Source organism: Tauraco erythrolophus, chromosome 1 (assembly GCF_009769465.1).
Source record: "Tauraco erythrolophus isolate bTauEry1 chromosome 1, bTauEry1.pri, whole genome shotgun sequence".
Classification (NCBI taxonomy): Eukaryota; Metazoa; Chordata; class Aves; order Musophagiformes; family Musophagidae; genus Tauraco; species Tauraco erythrolophus.
The window spans coordinates 5,690,315-5,709,241 of record NC_141465.1 but is presented as its reverse complement, the minus strand read 5'-3'; the positions used below and the strand labels follow the sequence as shown (position 1 = coordinate 5,709,241).

Sequence of the window (18,927 nt, the reverse complement as noted above, 5' to 3'; positions counted from 1 at the left end):
TCCCCTGCCATGGGCAGGGACACCCTCCACTACACCAGGTTGCTCAAAGCCTCATCCAACCTGGCATTGAACACGTCCAGGGATGGGGCAGCCACAACTTCTCTGGGCAACCTGTTCCAGTGCCTCACCACCCTCATTACTTTAGGTGGGGTCTCATGAGAGCAGAGCAGAGGGGCAGAATCCCTTCCCTCGACCTGCTGCCCATGCTGCTTTTGATGCAGCCCAGGACACGGTTGGCTTTCTGGGCTGCCAGTGTACATTACCAGCTCATGTTGAGCTTCCCATCAACCAGCACTCCCAAGCCCTTTTCCTCAGGCTTGCTCTCAATCCATTCTCCAACCAGCCTGTACTTGTGCTTTGTTGCTCACCAGCCTAGGCTGTGGCTCCAAGGATGTCATTGTATCTTCCACAGCCAGGAGGAAATGGCCCACCTTTTGTAGGCAGGGCCTAAACCTTAATTAGGTAATTACCAATTCAAGCCAGCTGGGTGATAGCCATAGTGCTTGGGATTGCCCTGACCTACGTGCAGGACGTTGCACTCGGCCTTGAACTTCACGAGCTTTGCATAGGCCCACCTCTCAAGCTTAGGAGTGGAGCATCTCCACAAAGAGGAAGTCAGGCAAAACCACCAGGAGGCTTGCATGGATGAACAAGGTGCTCCTGGACAAACTTAAGCACAAAAGGAAAGCCTACAGAGAGTGGAAGCAAGGACAGGTAGCCTGGGAGGAATCCAAAGATATTGTCGGAGCAACCAGAGATCTGATTAGGAATGCTAAAGCCCTGATAGAGTTAAATCCGGTCAGAGACATCAAGAGCAACAAGAAAAGCTGCCATAGGTATGTCAGTGATAAAAGGAGGACTAGGGAAAACGTAGGCCCTTTCTGGAAGGAAAAGGGAGAGCTGGTTACCCAGGATATGGAGAAGGCTGAGGTTCTCAATGACTTCTTTGCCTCGGTTTCCACTGGCAAGAGCTCCAGCTGCATGGCCCAAGTCACAGAAGGCAAAGGCAGGGACTGGGAGAATGAAAAACTGCCTGCTGTAGGAGATCAGGTTTGAGATCATCTAAGGAATCTGAAGGTGCAGAAGATTAAGATAACATGATCTACAAAAATAAGAGAAACTTTAGACCTTATAATTATTAATCACTATTCAAAATAAAATTTATAAACAGTTCTTGAGCACAGACCCGAGTGCAAGATTCCTACTTTAAATTATGTGACTAAATCATTAACCTATAAAGACACAGTCATGATTGCTTTTCCTGCAAAGTGGAACGCTTTAAGATGAAAAATACCTCACAGGTATATATGGTCTGGTAGTAAAAATGTTGTGTGTAACAGGATGTGTAGGTTTAAATTTTTTGCTGAGAAAATGGAACTGACGCTCCCATATCTCAAGTCAGTACATTCGCAGCACAAGTCAGCGGATACCCGATGAGCACAAACTGTTAGAAGTGGCATCTACCACTGCATTTTATGTTCAGTCTGATCTTGCACACTTGCTTTGAGAAGGGCTGCCAGATCTTAATCCTTTAACAGAGGTTGCTGGAGAAGTGTCTAGTTCATTAATCATATTAGTGCTCTATCATGAGACGGATGCTGAGCTGCTTGACCCTCTTAAAACTAAGGCACTTGTGGGTGTCTACACAAACAACACTTAAAACATCTGAAGAGGCTGGGCATTTCGCAGGTTAGAAAACTGAGCAGAGATGTTCAGAAGTTCAGCTTCATTTTCAGATGCCTGAATTCCACTTAAATTTTACTTAGGCACTCCAGTGCAGTTTTTGATATTACAGATTTCAATGGGGCTGTTCTTGTGAGTAAAGCAATGTACTCAGTCAGATCTTTAGGCTTCATGTGCTGTAACCTTCATATAGTGATTCTGTAAAAATTACCTCTCTTAACTTTTTAAGTTCTCCATGTAAGCAGATGTATTGCTGAGAGTGTATACTCGTATCTGAAGTGTTCATATGATTTCTTAAAAAAACTATATAAATTGGATGACTTGGTTCCTTCAGGGAATAAATAAACAAATTCTCTCACACCTTGAAAGAGAAGATAACCAACCCTCACCAAACTGAAATCAGAGAACAAACAAGTAGTCCATAACATTACCATAATGCAAAGAAAATATTCTGCAGTCCTAATGAACAAGTAACATGAGAAATTGTTCAAACAAGGAAGAAATGGATAAAATGAAAACGTGAAAGAATGGTGAATTTTTCAAATCATTTTGGCTTGAAAATAGTGGGGAAAAAAGGTTGACAGTGACAACTTATAATTTCATAGAAGTTTAGTGGCTCAATTCATACCTGTTGGACAACTCTCAAAAACCACGAAAGAAAGACACTGCTACTTATGCCGAATTTATGTTCTGGTGGTTAGGTCACTCTCCACAGGGGGATAAGACAGAGGTAAAGAATCTTGTTACTCTTACCTTCCAGGAGCCTCTTATCAATACACTACAGGGAAACAAACATTACGTTGCTTGCTTGGTTTCATGAACAGCACCTAAACACTTGCCCTAACCAAATCACACATTTTAAATCAAGTGTTGACATATCATGTTAACCACTCCTTAGCTCTAAGCATTTTATGTAAAATGAAATCTCTCAAACTCTACAAATTAATGAAGCTGCTGTGAAAACGAACTTCTGTTACAATCTAATGGGAACTGAGACAAACTTCTATCCACATGTGAAATCGAGAAATTATTTGAATCTGTAAACTGACATGGTGCAAACAATAGGGAAAAACAAAGATAATAATTTAAAACATGTTGTAAGTTCTAATCATAGGCTTCCAAGAGACTATATAGTTGAGTAAAGTTGTTCACGTCCATGCCTACTACATGAATTTACTCAAATGTTAGTATACTTCTACCACACATCACATTGATTCATCTCATAATAAAAGCACAGTGCATTTGAAATTAGTGTCTCAGATCAGACCACACAGTCCAGCCAATCCTTATTTATTTACTGAAGCAGCTGAAATACATAAATAAAATGTCACAGACCTATCAATTTTGCATTGTAGAAAATACAGGTAAATAACAAAACAGAAACTCTAAAAATTTGAGAATTCAAAATGCACCTGCTATAGCTCCTTAAAATCTAGCATTGTAACGGGTGATTAGAGCTTTAGCTTTCTTGGAGCAATCACAAAAAAAAAAACAAAACCACACCAAAACAGAAATCAAGCATAGTACAAAAGAATCAAATTCCAATATTTCCTTTTTATGTTATCTATGAGTGTTTTTAGAGCCAATTTTGAATAGCAACATGTAAATATACCCAGAGACTTGCCAATATCCATTTAGAAAAATGAAAAAATCCCAGATACTGTATACTAGAAAGCATCAATAATCGGAGAGAAGATTGTGAAATCCTGCATTTGCTCAAGTCAGCAGTTTTACAAGGAAAGCATGTTAAGATCACCAGATTTTCAGTCACCACTGTTTGAAAGCCACAACTGTTCAACAGTACTGCAGAATCTTCCAGATGTGTACTGAGTCTGGCTGGAATAGAGCTAATGTTCTTCATAACATTCTGTATGGTGTAGTGTTTTGGATACGTGACAAAAACAGTGCTGAGAACACACCAGAGGTTTTGCTGTTGTGAAGTAGTGCTTGCACAGCATTGAGTTTTTCTGGTTTGTCCACTCTGCCCCTGCTGTGAGCAGGCTGGGGCACATAAGAGTTGAGGAGGGGACATAGCCAGGACAGTTGACCCAAAGTGACCAGAGGGATATTCTATAGCATATGACATCATACTCAGCACGATGCTCAGGGAAAGAAGAAGGAAGCTGGGACATTTGTAGATACGGCATTGTCTTCCTAAATGACTCACTGTTCCACATGTTAAGGCCCTGCTTTCCAGGAAGCGGCTGGACATCTCCATGCTGATGGGAAGTAGGGAATTAATTCCTTATTTTGCTTTGCTTGCAGGCACAGCTTTGCTTCTCTTACTAAAATGTCTTTATCTGAACTCAGTTTTCTAGCTTTTGCTTTTCCAGTTCTCTTCCCTGTCCTGCTGGGGGGAGTGAGTGAGCGGCTGTGTGCTGCTTAGCTGCTGGCTGGGTCAACCCGACACAAGAAACAATTAAGGAAAGACACTGTAATTGCAAAATCTGCGATGCAATACCTAAAGCAGAGTGCCTATAAAGCAAACATTCATAGACTAAGAAGGACAGAACAGAAAGGAAGGGACTGCTCTCTTATCAAAACTCAGCATCACTGAGTTGGCTTGCTAAGTATTGGCTTTGGCTTGCAAGTATTTTAGCACAACATTTGCACAATGGCAGACAGACCATTCTTTAAATAATGTGTGTTTGTTTATCGTAGTTAGTCTTTAAAGTAGTGTCGTGGTTCAGCCCAGCACCGGCTCAGCCACCGCTCAGCCGCTCACTGCTCCCCTCGGGGAGGTGAGAGGAGAAAAATGTCACACAAGTGATATGGAAAATAACACTTAGTCGGGCATTGCAACACAGCAAATAGTTCAGCAAAATACTGAAGCCCTGTCACAAGCAAGAATCCTATAGATAAGTAGCCATCTAAAGCACGGCTTTACGCATCTATGCGTAATAAACATACCTACTTTACAAACTCCCAAGTTGTAGAGTCTATTTCCACACGTCACAAGGGCTGAGGGTGCAACAAGAACAGGGGGGAGCACCCACCTACCGTGGTCCCGGGCAGAATGGACCGGGCTTGGGGACAAATCCATTTAATTCATTAACGGTTACTTGAGAGGATAACAAGAAACAAAGCCACATCTTAAAAACAACACCATCCCCCTCCCGCCTTTCCTTTCTTCCCGGCTCTGCCTCCTCCCCAGCAGCGCAGGGGACAGGGAATGGGGGGCTGCTGTTGTTTCTGCCGCTCCTTTCTCAAAGGAGGAGAACTCCTCACACTCTTTTCCCTGCTCCAGTGGATCCCCTCCTCACGGGGCAGTCCACAGACTTCTCCACCGTGAGTCCTTCCCGCAGGATGCAATCCTGACCCATCAAATCGCTCTGGCGCGGGCTGTTACCACAGGGTCAGGGGTTCTGAGGGAGCTGCCACCCGCTCCGGCGTCGGTCGTCGCACGGACTACAGATGCATCTGTACTTCGTCGTGCGTCCCATTCCCTACGCCCTCCCTCGGGCTCAGCCATCTCCGCTCCAGCGCGGGCTCTCCCCAGACTGTGGTGGGGCTGTGCCCCACAGTCTGCCATGGCTGGGGGGGCCGCTGCCCGTCACCGCGGGCTGAGGGCGATCCCCGCTCTGGCACCTCCTCCCGCTCCATCTCCAGCCGGTGCCGCCGGCCCGGCGGGGGCAGAACCGCCCAGGGGTGGAGACGGGGGGCAGTGCCCTCTGCCCTTCTCTCCTCACTCCTGGGTAAAGGCACCTTTTCCGGTTCCTTTGTTCCCGCCTTAACTCGGGCATTGGCAGAGGTGCTGATGGCTCGGCCTGGGCCCGAGGGGCTGGGGGTCCGACTGGGCAGACACCGGTCGAGCGGTTCTGGAGCCCGGGAAGGGACAGAACCGCTCCCAGAACCCCTTCATACGAACCCAGCACAAGTAGTGATTATGGTGGTTTTATTGCACTGATACTGGCGTATCAACACAAGATCAGAAGAGGTTCCCATGACACCACTGTAACAACACGGAGCATAACTTGGAAGCCTGGCACAGACAGAATTTGCACTCCCTTATGCTGTGGGGCCAGAGCAAGAACCTGAAAGGTACATTCCTCAGCAGAAGAGCAAGTATCTTCGGCCATATGATTGCAGCTGCTGTGGCCATACACTTCCATTACCTTCTGCTGGTTAAGTTTTAGCCAGCACTAACTATGAAGGATTCACCTTGCCGAGAGAAAACTAGGAACTGTCTGCACATTATTGTTGTCCATCTTCCTATTTTTAGTTATTTCTCCCGTCACACTCTCACCTCTGAAGCACCTAACCCATTAAAACAAGACACACTGAAGTTCCCAAAAACATCAAATGAACAGAGAATTCTACCCATGTGCTTCCCAAATAAAGTTGCTTTCCCAAACTACTGAAGCTGCTTTCCTGGTATTTCACACCAAAGGCATGCTTCCTGTCTGATTTTGTTCCGGAGTTTCTTCCATTACTTTACAAGGTGATTGATAAATCTGGCACCTGTATATGACATTATGGAATGTGACACCAACATTGGTTGTTTACTGTGTGGCCAGAGGATTATTTTTGATTAGCAACTGAAAATGTACGTATCTCCTCAGGAAAGACATTCATGCTGATAAAGTGGATCTTAATTGAAAATAGGTAGATAAGACTCACCATCTTGCATCATTCATGGCTCCTTCCAAAAGAAATCTCCAAGAACATTGCTATATCTACATTATAATAGGAGCAGAAGTTTGTGCTGAGACTTCTCACATTGTCAGTTTACTCCATTCAGTGATTTGCATTCAAATTTGACAGCTGGTTTGAAAATTAGTCCGAGAGGGACTTATCCCACAAACCTTTGCTTACACAGTTACAGGCTATCCAGTGATACCACACTTGCCTTCAGTGTCTCTCTCACAGATGGCATTAGCACTTCATTGCCCATGTGACTGCACATGCCACCGCTGCCCAGATAAAGTCTTTCTTATTTCTAATTTTCTTGCTCCTACTTGTACCATTTCTGAGCAGTAAAATGGTATCTGCTTTCTGGCGTGCTTCCCCAGTACAAGTTTGGATGATATATTCTGTGAGGTCCTTCAGAAGAGGAATGAGATTTAATCCTGCATCTGAAAAAGGCATGTTGGAAGTATATTTTAATGAGCCCATCCTCCTGGAGCTCCTTTTCTGTGGAAGAAGATAGGCAGAATGATTTTCTGGGAGTCCTTGCCACCATGATTGCTTCATGTATGATTCACTGGAGGTCCTGGCCCCAGAAAACAAGCTTGGATTTGTGGGATAGCATTATCCCCTAGATGTGAAACAATCAGCAGTTGATGCAAAATGAAGTGGAGCAGAAATGCAGAGCCCCTCTGCTGTAAGCTGTTACCATGACTTTCATGTCGTTTCAGAAGTTCATGCCTGTTTTCAAGAGTGTCAATCATCCTGTAGAGCCTTGCAACTCCAACTCTTTTCAGTTAGTAACCACTTTGCAAAAAGTACACCAGTGCTGATTGATTGCCTCAGATATCCTTCAAACTATCATATTTCAAATAGTAATAGCAGGAGATAGCAACAAAATCATCTGAGTCTTTTATCTCTATGGGTTCCTGAACCATGGAGAGCCAGTTCATAGAATCCATGTTTCCATCTAATGCACAATTCATGGTTGCTATAACTACCTAAACCTCATGAACTACCTCCTCATGCCATGCAAAACTTTGAGCCCCACCATTGCAGACTTATAAGCATCTTAACAGGCTTCACCAGAAGTCATGATATCTGTGCCTTAGAGCTGATGAAGACTAATGCCTTATTTACCATCGGAGTCAGGATCTGTAACACTGTTTGGATGCTTGTCTATACCAGAACAGATGCTGCATAACCTCCATGCTGCTGGGTCATGAGAATATGCCTTGACAATGACGGAGCCCATTTCTGGTTTGACTGGCCCTTAAGACATGTAGGCATGAAGTCCAAAGTTCTCGTCTGAGTGCAAGGTGTTATGGAAGAGACTGGAGGTTAATGTTCCCTGTTCTCTCCAAATCATAGGTGCCTGCTGTCCCTCCTAAAATGTTTGCAAGGATTTAGGGCAGCCTTTACATTCAGACAGTAATAGGAAGGACCAGTTCTTTTTGAAACACTACTTCCCACATTCTGCAAACGATCCAGGCACTGAGGATGGTACTCGTGTACATGCTACTTTCCAAGCTTATTGAGGAAGGCTATGAACTTACTGCATGTCCAGAAGAGGATTGAGTGGGCTGGTAGAAATGTGCTTAGGTGGTGATGACTTCTACATACTAATTTCTAAACTACCTTTGACCTCCTTCACACCAACACTGAAAAGGGATAGGCTTCCAAAATTTCTAGGTCATTTGCCCTCTCTGCACTCCCTCTGGATGAGGAGATTGATGCTATGCTTACACTTTTTGATGTCCCCTAAGACTTCGCTGCTTCAGCTATTCACTTTCTGGGAGCTCTTGATCCAAGATCTCTTTTGGACAAACTTGGTTTCTCCAGTGATGCTATTTTTTGATTCTTCCTTCTGTACTCGTGTGGCTTTGCACGCTGCATCTGAAACACTCAGGAAACACCTTGGTTCTTGACTTGAACTATTTCCTTAGAAAAATACGTCATTCGGGCATAGCACAGGTCAGGAGAAAGGTGGAGATCAAAAGAATATTGCTTGTTTGCTGCCACTAAGAAAAGACAGGTCAGGGCTGGGGAACAGAAACACAAGGACTATGAGAATTGGCGCAAAACTAGGTCACAGTTAGGGAAAGAAGGACTGAGCTGGCCGTGGATGAGGGAAAAGAAACTCATCAAAGAAACCAGATGAGGGAAAAGAAGCTCTTCAAGGAAACCTTTCTGTCTCCCTTTTCTGAATGAGCTCATACTTTCTGTTTTGTCCATCTCCCCATTTTTCAGACCTCAGGAAAAATTACACATTTGTCCTAAACCTATGCCTAAGCTTCTGTTTGAAATAGCGTGCAACTGTCTGTCCCACCTCGTACTGAATCACCAACATGTGGTTCATGTTCCTCGCTGCAGAAGATCCTCACAAATGGATCTCTGGTTCCAGAAACTTCCAAAGATCCCCTACATTGCTATTCCCGATGCAGAGACAATTATTCACAGTCATCGTAGCCTTTCTGGCTCGTAACGAGCATTCAACCCTCCACAGCTCCTTTTTGTCCATGGCCTCCCTCCACAAAGAACATATGTGAAAGAAAGGCACCTAACTTTAAGAGGAAAGAATTTAAATTGAATGATTGCCTGTAGCTAGATAGACATAGGTCTCTTTTCACGACACAAAAAGAACCCCAGCGTATGTTTGTATCTATGTACTTTGGGTTTGCTTTTTTGCTAGACAGTCATTTTCCTAAGTTATTTGAAGAAATATAATTTCTATCTGCCACGAAGAGTATTCACTAGATAAACGCAAAAGAAGAGTGTCAAAATAAATAACCAAGTGCACAGTATGACTACAAATTTCTGTGTTTTAAGGATGTTTGCCAAATTCAGGTCATGGATATTTGTCTAAAAAGATAATTAGCAGACAGGAAAGGAGGGCAGATTGATGTGCATTACTTCTATGCCTGACAAGGCTTCTGCTGATGACAAAGTTTTGGACTAAAAAGGTAGGGAAAGCTCTAAAGCTCACACAAAGTCTGATTAAGACACATCACTTCTTTGAAATGGTCTACTATCACAACTAGTCATCATTTCAGTATCACAGTAAGTTGGGGGTTTTTTATTAAACTCAATAAAATTCTTGAAACAAACATCTCAAAAGCATTTTTTTCATAGTGATCACAAATGCAGTCATCAGCTCTGATTAAAATGCTGCCAGATCCATCCACCTGTCTGCCATTTTTACACGCATCTCCAAATATATGAAAATCTTTTTTTTTCTTAGTATATTTGTTTGCAGATGTCAGATTCTATTTTTACCTCCTGGACAAATACTAACTGAAAGTGAAGGAAGCTCAGTGCATTTAACTGTAATATATTTAACTTGCTTACTTAAAAAGCATGAAAAAGGTTTGGGAGACCAACGGACCCAAGTTTATGCATATATGCCGAGTCGTAATACGTACAGACATATAAGTGTACACGCAAACAGATGCATAGTAACCTCAGTATAGACTTAAAATTCCCCAAACTCTGGTTCTGTCAGATTTAATCATAACAGGTAAATTTGATTATTTTTGTATCTTTTATCACATTTTTTTTCATGTAGATTGACAATAAAGTAATTTCTGTAATAACCTATTTAGGTGTCTATGCATATAAAAATACAGATGTGTATGAGTTGTCACCCAGGGGGATTTTTAGAAGAACTTATGTTAGAAGTACTGACTCTCAGTGAGGTTTACGTTCCTGAATCACTCAAGTGCTATGGAAAAATCCCAAACATATTCCACAATGAGATAAAGATGGAACATATCAAAGATTCTTCCAAGTCAAACAACAGAACTTTGGTTTTATGATCATGTCTGTGCTTTCCCCATTCCATCTGCCCAATAAATGACATAGAGTAAGCAGCACAGAACACAGTTGGCTGGTTTTAAGGATGTAGATCTACTGAAACCTTGTTTAGATTAAGAGGCAGAGGTTCCAAGGAGAGTAAATTTGTCACACTTTATATTTAGATGTTATGCCATCCTTCTCACAGACTAAAATCTCAAGTTATATTATCTTCTTTCAAGTACATCCAACCCAGTGTCAAACATTCTTTACCACACTTCCTTTAACCACTGTAAAATTCCATGCCTCCTCAGAACTCTGCAGGCGATGATTTAATTAGTGCTATTTATTTTCTTTGCCTGATTTCTTTTTCTACAGCGCACAAACAGCCTGTTTTTACCTCTCAGTAATATGGTCTCTCTGTGTACACCAGCTGCTGAGGATCCATGCTGTTCAGTAGGGCTATTTCACCTTCCCCTTTACTTGGGATAGTAACTCCAGAATCAAATATATGATTATTGGCTCTTTCATAGAAAGAACTGAGATAATCTTATAGAATCATCAAATCATCTAGGTTGGAAAAGATCCTTAAGATCACTGAGTCCAACTGTTAACTAATCACAGCCAAGCCCACCACTAAACCACATTCCTAAGCACCACATCTACAGTCTTTTAAATACCTCCAGGGATGGTGACTCAACCACTTCCCTGGGAAGCCTGTTCCAATGCTTGACAACCCCTTCAGGAAAGAAACTTTTCCTCATATCCAATCTAAACCTCCCCTGGCACAACTTGAGGCTGTTTCCTCTTGTCCTATCAATTGTTACTTGGGAGAAGAGACTGACACCAACCTTGCTATGACCTCCTTTCAGGTAGTTGTAGAGAGTGATAAGGTCTCCCCTCAGCCTCCTTTTCTCCAGGATAAACAATCCAGTTCCCTCAGCCGCTCCTCACAAGACTTGTGCTCTAGATCCTTCACCAGCTTTGTTGTCCTTCCTTGGATATGCTCCAGCACCTCTGTATCCTTCATGCAGTGAGGGCCCCAAAACTGAACAGAGTCTTTGAAGTGTAGCCTCAGCAGTGCTGAGTACAGGAGACCATTCCTTCCCTAGTCCGGCTGGCCACACTAATTCTGATGCAAGTCAGGATGCTATTGGCCTTCTTGGCCACCTTCAAGCCATGTTGGTTTTTTTTTCACAAAATAAACCTATTAGAATAAGCATTACTGTACCATATTTGACACTCAGAAATCACCCTTGCTATTGAAGTATGGGAAGAAACGCATAAAACAGGCCAGAAAAATTATTCCAAATACGATCCAAATAGTGGAATCTGTCTTGAGCGGAGCCTGTAGAATTTTTGTGATTTGCAAATGCCTTTACATGAAGAAGAATTTTTAAACATAAGCAAAAGATAGCCTATCTCCCATACCACTCAAAATTGAAAGGCTATTTCTGCATTTTGTAGCAAATTTCATAGACAACTGCATTCTGCCATAGCTGGATTTCTGTGACACGATTTCACACTGTAAGACAAGTCAAGCTAAAAACATGCTCCTCACTGCCAAATTTTCTATTTCTCCTCTCTCTCCCTCTCTGTCCAGTCCCAGCTATGCACTACTTCCAGCTTCCTTAGGCATCACTCTGGCTAGCACCAGAGGCAACACCAGATTCAGTTCACTAACCTGGCAGAAAAGTAACACCGCGATAAAGAACTAGCATTTTGCCAGGTGAGTGAACTGGGTTGCTTACAGAAATATCTGATGAGCACCAGAGTCAGAGCAAGGAAAGCGTCAGGGCCGTGCAGCTAAGCGGAAGATGGGGGCAGTGCAACCCTTCCACTTTCAGGTGCTAGTGAGTCAGGATAATTTTGTTTGCTCAGGTACAAAATGGCTACTATATTGTCTGATAACACTGGAATACACAAGCTGTTATGTCTGCTAGAAAGGCCTGGCATGTGTTGTGGATGTCTCACTTTTTTGCTCAAGCAACAAACAGTGAAAATGAGATCTGCACGCCCTGTAACCTGCATCCATGACAATATGAAGCCCACAAGTCTAAAGAATATGTCCTAATGACAACAAAAAAGAAGACTAAAACATGTCCAAAGATGTATCACTAATTTAAACCTGTTTGATGACGGATAAGCTTCCAGTGGTGTGGAGGCCATTCTGCACCCAGTAAGTCGTTTTCTTTGTGCTTGATTTCAGACAAAATTTCTCTTATTTCTTAATAAGCAAATATGACAATAGCCATAGAAGAGACTCTTTCGGAATTTCTGCAGCTGACCACCAAATAATCAGCAGCTCAATATAAAAATATGTAGATGCTCTATTCTACATGTTTGAAGTAGGTGGCTGTGCTGGCTAAGCACTTCTTTGATGTGGTGGAAGAAGTCCAAGGGAAAGGATTCAGTGACTCCGGAAAACACCTATAATGAATTTTAACAAGCATTTGTGAGCTGAATAAATGACAACATAGAAATATGCCTCCTGAAATCTGAGAGCAACATGCCACTTCTTCAGATCTGATACTGGAATAATCATTGTTAACAACACTGATTTTAGTATGTCTGTCCAGTTAGGGAATGTAACAAACCTCCAGACTTCTCTTTTTCCTCTGAAATGAGGAAGAGACTTAAGTCTGACTGAGTGTCTTAATTTCTCACTCCCTTGTATGGTGATACAGGATCTTCTCTGACAGTAACCAGAGACTGGACATGTCATTTTATTGCGTGTAGTGTCAGAAGGTTCTCCAGACGGGGACTAGGAAGAAGGATATGGAGACGATAAGAAAAGGAATTCCATTTCATAGCCCCTCTTCATCTGAATGTGTTTGCCTGAAGCAAGGATAGTTCAGGTAGAATGGTATCAAGCAATGATCTGAGCAATGATCAAAGGTATGGGAGCTGAGAACAGGCTTCAAACAGGAAAAAAGTCCTCAGAGGGGAAATAAAACTTGCTGTGTTTAGGACAAAAGAAAAGAATTACCAAATGGCATAGTGATTGTTTCAAGAGTGGGATTTTTTTACCCTTTATTTGCAGATTTTTTATTGGTAATAGGAAGATATTTTTTCATCGATGACTTGCAGCGCAGCCTCATTCTGTGGGCTGGAGCATAGCTGTTCCTATGAGGAGCCAGTACCCAGCAGTCATCAGTGCAGGTAAAACCTACATTGCTGTTTGAAGTTCCTTGAGAATCCCACTGAGACTGTAAGGATCAGTGGAGCATAGCAACAGCAACTCCCACTGCTAGAGAGGCTATAGCAGTTGCATCTAAAGCAGCCTGAAAAGAAATCTAGGAGAAGACAAATCAATTGTCATACCAAAATGAACTTTCATTTATCTCTGTACTCTAATGGCAATTTATGAATAATATACTCTATTTCAGGCCAATTTAGCATAGTCAATTTTAGCACTGCTGCTGGATCATTTGAAATGATCACCTGAAGGCGTGATGTTAAACATTAATTCTCAACACAGAGGTACACACTTCATTTCCTTTAGAAAGAGACTTGTTAACTTGTGACCAATAGAAATACCAATACTTTGTGAATCTTTTAGAGACAGGAAAGCAACAATGACATTATGTGACTTATGCTGGAGACAGGAAAGCTCATTCTACATCATTACATGAATACTAAACATAAATTCTATCTTGCTATGCCTTTGTGTTGCCCAGCACAACAGAATCTGATCCAAATTACGACATTTTGGCGCCACCAATAAATAAAAAAATAAATAATTGGGTGCATTTCTCTGACGGTAGTCAAATAGTCTGTCCTTCCACTCCATCCACAGTACTGTCTACAAGCACCAGCTAAACACAATGTATGTGAGGAACGAATTCTCTCCTTCTGTTATCTAACACATTCATGGCAGAATGAAACTGTGCAGCTCTGTTTAAAAAAGTATTTTTACAGGATACTTATTAGTCCACAACTAGGCTTTTTACATAATATGTTCTGTGAACTTTTGAGAGCCAAGTGGAGAAGCCTTAGCTAAAATGAATAAATATGTAATTCCTTTTATGGCACCCTCTGTCTTTAAAGCACAGCTCCCATTAACTCAGTGCTCGATTAAGCAAACCAGGCTCTGTGTGCCTAAGCTGAGAAGCATTTATGTTATGACATGACATCTCTTTAAAAAATAAATAATCTAATTCCCTGGTAATCTCGATGCTTTTCTTTGATTCAGATACTACAACTGGTAGAAAATTTTCTGGGAACGAGTCTGGGATTTGCTAACAAAACTGAAGAATAGATATCAAAGGAAAGGGTGCTTTGAAAAACATTCTTCTCCTTTCTTCCTCTCACCTTTTATAATCCATTGCCATAGAAGATACATAGAGAGTTTAATATAAGGTTATTTTATATATGTATATATAAAATATATAATATATAATATTAAAAGGATATAGCTAATTTTCCACTGCATGTTCAATTCCTGTGGCAGGGGACATGCAAGTTTAACTTAATTCTACATGAACCTGTACTAATTCAGGCTCTGTACCTGCATTTTTCTTAAAGGAGGGATTTATGAGGGTATAGGATGCCTAGCCAGTAATAGCACTGCTCCTACAAAAGCAAGGTTGCTGAGATGGAAAGAAGTCGTGGGCTCGGGATTCAATTTTCTGCAAGGTCTTCCTCCTACATCTACGTTACCCATTAAATTCCCAATACCCCCACCCATAGAAGATATCAGTGAAGTTTCCACAAAGCTCCAGCTTTCAAACCTTGCATGCCTCCCAAAAGAAGGAAAGCACGACTACTAGACTTGCACTTCCCCAAAACTGCACAAAATTCAAGAGGATTTTCCTCTTCATAATTCAACAGAATATATTCAATCTACTTGCTATAGGTAAACATTAAGAGTAGAACTACCAAAGCCAAGCTTGTCACGTAATAGAGGTTTGGTTCAACCTTGTGAAAAGTTCTGGATCAGATAGAAAATGAGGCTGATGGAAACGCAACTGTTCAGAACATGAGCATCCAAAAATGGAGGACACAAAGTTTCCGTCACATTACATGGAGGATAGACTGGTTCTCCAGGAGGATATTTTTCTCTATTTTGTAACCTGCCTTTGAGTTCATCGGGTTTATAGTTACCTGCAGAACAATGGTAGCAAAAGAACCAGAAAAGCTTAGATTAGTATTTTATGTAGCATTGTCCCCTACATTAAACCCAGAATTTATTTAGGTACAAAAAGGTTGTACAAAATATTGGTTTATTACTTCCGTACCCTGCAACTTTTAAAATTTCCTGTAATATTCTTCTTTTTTTCCTTGCTTAATGTGTATTTTCACCAAATTGGAATCCTTTTGAACCACAACAAACTTAAGAAAATTGTGCAGAGAAACGTTTGAAATACATCACATTTAAATATCCTCAGCTTTTTTTTAATCAAAGTTTTCAATTTTTCATTACATTTATATTCCATTTATTCTGTGCAGACTTCTAACCTAAAATTCCTACTGCATCAAAAAAAATACATAAAGTGCTGGCACTGATGTACCTTCATGATTAATGAAGACAAACAGGAACTTTTAGAATGTTTCACCTTCTCCTCCAGGAAGAGATGAATTCTGCCCTAAAATCCCTTACTTCCCACCACTCACTTGGAAGAGTCTAAAGAGTATCACATACATAGATATCTACAGTGACGACATCTGCTGCCGCCTAGCTGCACTGCAGGAATGCATTTATTTATTGCTAGCACCACATTCACAACTTCCTCGTTACCACTTTGTAGTCTGTCTTTACATACTGGAAAGTGTCTATTTTTCACGCTGAAAAATAAAAATTAATTCTGCTTTAATTTACCAATATATGCCAAAACCTCCTTCAAAAAATTTTCTTTGGACACCTTAAGGACCTAATGGTAACTCCTCAACAGCACATCCTTTTCCAGTTCATCTAGTAAAGCAAAATGAAGTAGAACATAACAAGATAAACTGTTACCTTACCTGAGTGCTTGTGGAAGATGATTCACATCACTGTATTAAAAATACATAGAAACGGTGCAAATTCTGAATGAGAAAGGATACATTCGTATGGCTCCTGTTCTCGTTCCAATTGCCAGAATTTTCTGAACTGGGTCGAAAGCTAAGGCAGTGGGTAGATAAGGAAAACCATGGCGAACCGTCTGAAACAGAACAAATGAGCAAAGTGACTGAACTGTAACCACAGACAACAGCATCGAATCACAGAATGGTTTGGGTTGGAAGGGACCTTAAGACCATCTAGTTCCAACCATGGGCAGGGACATCTTCCACTAGACCAGATTGCTCAAAGCCCCATCCAACCTGGCCTTGAACACTTCCAGGGACGGGGCATCCACAAGGCATATATGTTTTAGGTATGTGTATAGGAAGAGAATCTGTATTTTGCTACATGTGGTAGTACTTGCAATACATTTCAAGAAAAGTATTTGAAAAGAGACAGTATTTTGAACACAGAGGTGAATTTCACTCACATCAATTTTTAGACATCCTCTTTAGTAATGTTTTACACAGTTTTGTTGGAACAAAGTAGATGGCAAAGTATATGCCAATATGTAACTGGTACATTGTGGCACACTGAACGACAATCTCAACACACAAGGCAGTTGAACTGTAAATTGAAAAAAAGACACAGTAACATGCTTTTAAAACACTGTCACAAACAACCTCAGCCTCAATAGAACAGCTTCAGCAGAAAGAAATGGAACATATCCAGAGGAAGACATCCAATAAACCAATAAACTGAATGGAGTCTATGAGGTAAAATTCCTTAATATCAATTTAAAAATAACAAAGATGCCAGAGAAGATGTTCTCAAAATGAGTAACTGAACCACTCGCCCTTTCTTAATCTTCACTTATAATACTATGCTTTTAATTCTAATTTTTGCAGAGATACCTTGGGGAACAGATGACCTGAGCATAACGCAACACATCTTTGAGTTTAAAGACTGTCTCAAATAATATTTTAAGTTATATTAACCTGGATATATATATATATATATTTATATTAAATTGGTTCTGACCAATATGACCTGCCCAATTCTTATGAGGGAGAACAATAACAAAAGAAAAAAAAAGAAAATAACTAGACCAGACTACACAAATACACATAAAAATGAACTGTAATTCATTTTGTGTGTGTGACTGCTTATCTAAAATTGGGTAACAAATATCTTTTTTTAGTATAATAATAATGTTTTATATTATTTAAAATAATGTAATATTGAACTCGAGGATTGACTCTTATTAATATTTGGTTGGGAATGAAGAGGAAGTACTTTGAACTGAATAAAATGTAATATTTCAAGACATTTTTTCTTCCTTGAAATTGCCTTGTTCATTTTCTGTGCCTGCTGAAGCATTCAGCAGTCCCTATGGAACCACTTCAACAAAAGGGATTCCTTAATTACAGACCTGTTGGGTACAAGGCAGCAGATGATTTCTACAGCTGTATCACTCCGACTCTTCCCTGACAGCTGGAAACACTTGCACTGATATTCCCAAGTAGTTTGGGAACAACCAAGTGTATGTTTTTCAGCATATAACCACTTCCTTAAGAGAAATCTTACCCGTCTCATATCTTAATTATTGCTGATAAGGGATGTCTTTTAAAAGAACGTCTGATTATTAGTTTCTAGACTGCAAAAATCCAGAAACACATGATACTTCAGTAAGCTGTAGAAAAGTAACTCACTTTTTCTGTTAAAGTAGACATTTACCAAAGATCTCCACAACTGTTTCTGGTTTGGTTTGCTTTGTGTTTTGGGTTTTTTTTAACCTTCTCATCTTCTCAAGTAGTAGGATTACTCAAATATAAAATTTTTTCATTCTGACATCTGAGCTGGAACTAGACTTACATACTATAAAAATGGTTTTATCTCTCACGTCACAAAAGCATCAGGAATTGAACTGTAGTATCTTCTAGTGTTGAATGTTTGGCCTAACTGCCTGACTAATTTTCTACTATATTTGAGGTTTCTGTATCCTTGTGAATAAATGTTCTTCTTTATCTGGAAAAAAACATTTCACAAATTATCTTTTTTATTATTATTAATTTTTAGAAATCCTCTCTATAATTAGTTTGAATTTCTAGCAATTTCAGTCACAGTAAGTTTTTCTGATGTTTAGCTATAGCTGGAGCTTTCAGTACTATTTTTTAGATCTAAGAAGGCAAATGAATATTTTTAAAGATTTATTTGCATTCTTGCCTATGTATTTAGCACGTGCTTTGTATTTTCAGTATTTCTGCAATCTACAGTCAGGTTTTTCATCTGGAAATTTTAATTCAGTCCTGTTATTGAGACATAACTATGTTTTAGAAGCACAGCAATGTACATATTTCCAGGATCATAGTTCAGTAAAAGTTTTTTTACTCTAGAATTGACTCAAAAGTATTATTTCTATTTTGCAGCCATTTTCCAAATTTGAGTATTTACACTAATTCCAATAGAGAAGTTCTTGTGAATGCAAAATTCTGCCATTTGTAGAATTAAAAAAATATTGTTCAAGTCTATTGAACATCCAAGTAAATGAAAATCTTAAAGTAAAATATTTATTAGAACTCTAAATAAAGGACAAAACCAATCTGGAAGCAGAGCTAAGCTATACTGTACACAGCTAAGCCAGAAAAAGACATCTTTATGATTGAGATTTTGGCACAAATTAGAGCAGCCTCAGAAGTGATTCTGAAGATCAAGCCTGTTCAACAGAAGCAGAGGGACGAGCTGTAACACTTCGGACCCCCAGACTCTTCTCCTCAGCCTTGGTCAAACAACCCTTCTATTCCCAAGGACTGTGGGAAAATTCCACATAAAAATCTTGCACT

At 40.5% G+C, this 18,927-nt stretch overlaps 1 protein-coding gene across 5 annotated transcripts in view; it reads right to left on the bottom strand.

Annotated features, from left to right (window-relative positions):
* The window catches only part of STXBP5L (syntaxin binding protein 5L), a 211,990-nt gene that overhangs the window by 175,913 nt on the left and 17,150 nt on the right, over positions 1-18,927 (bottom strand). For all 5 annotated transcript variants that reach the window (XM_086619299.1, XM_086619226.1, XM_086619458.1 and 2 more), the window contains exon 2: positions 16,147-16,244. In XM_086619299.1, coding sequence (XP_086475425.1) covers positions 16,147-16,244 — 98 coding nt within the window. The remainder of the gene's footprint in view (positions 1-16,146; positions 16,245-18,927) is intronic.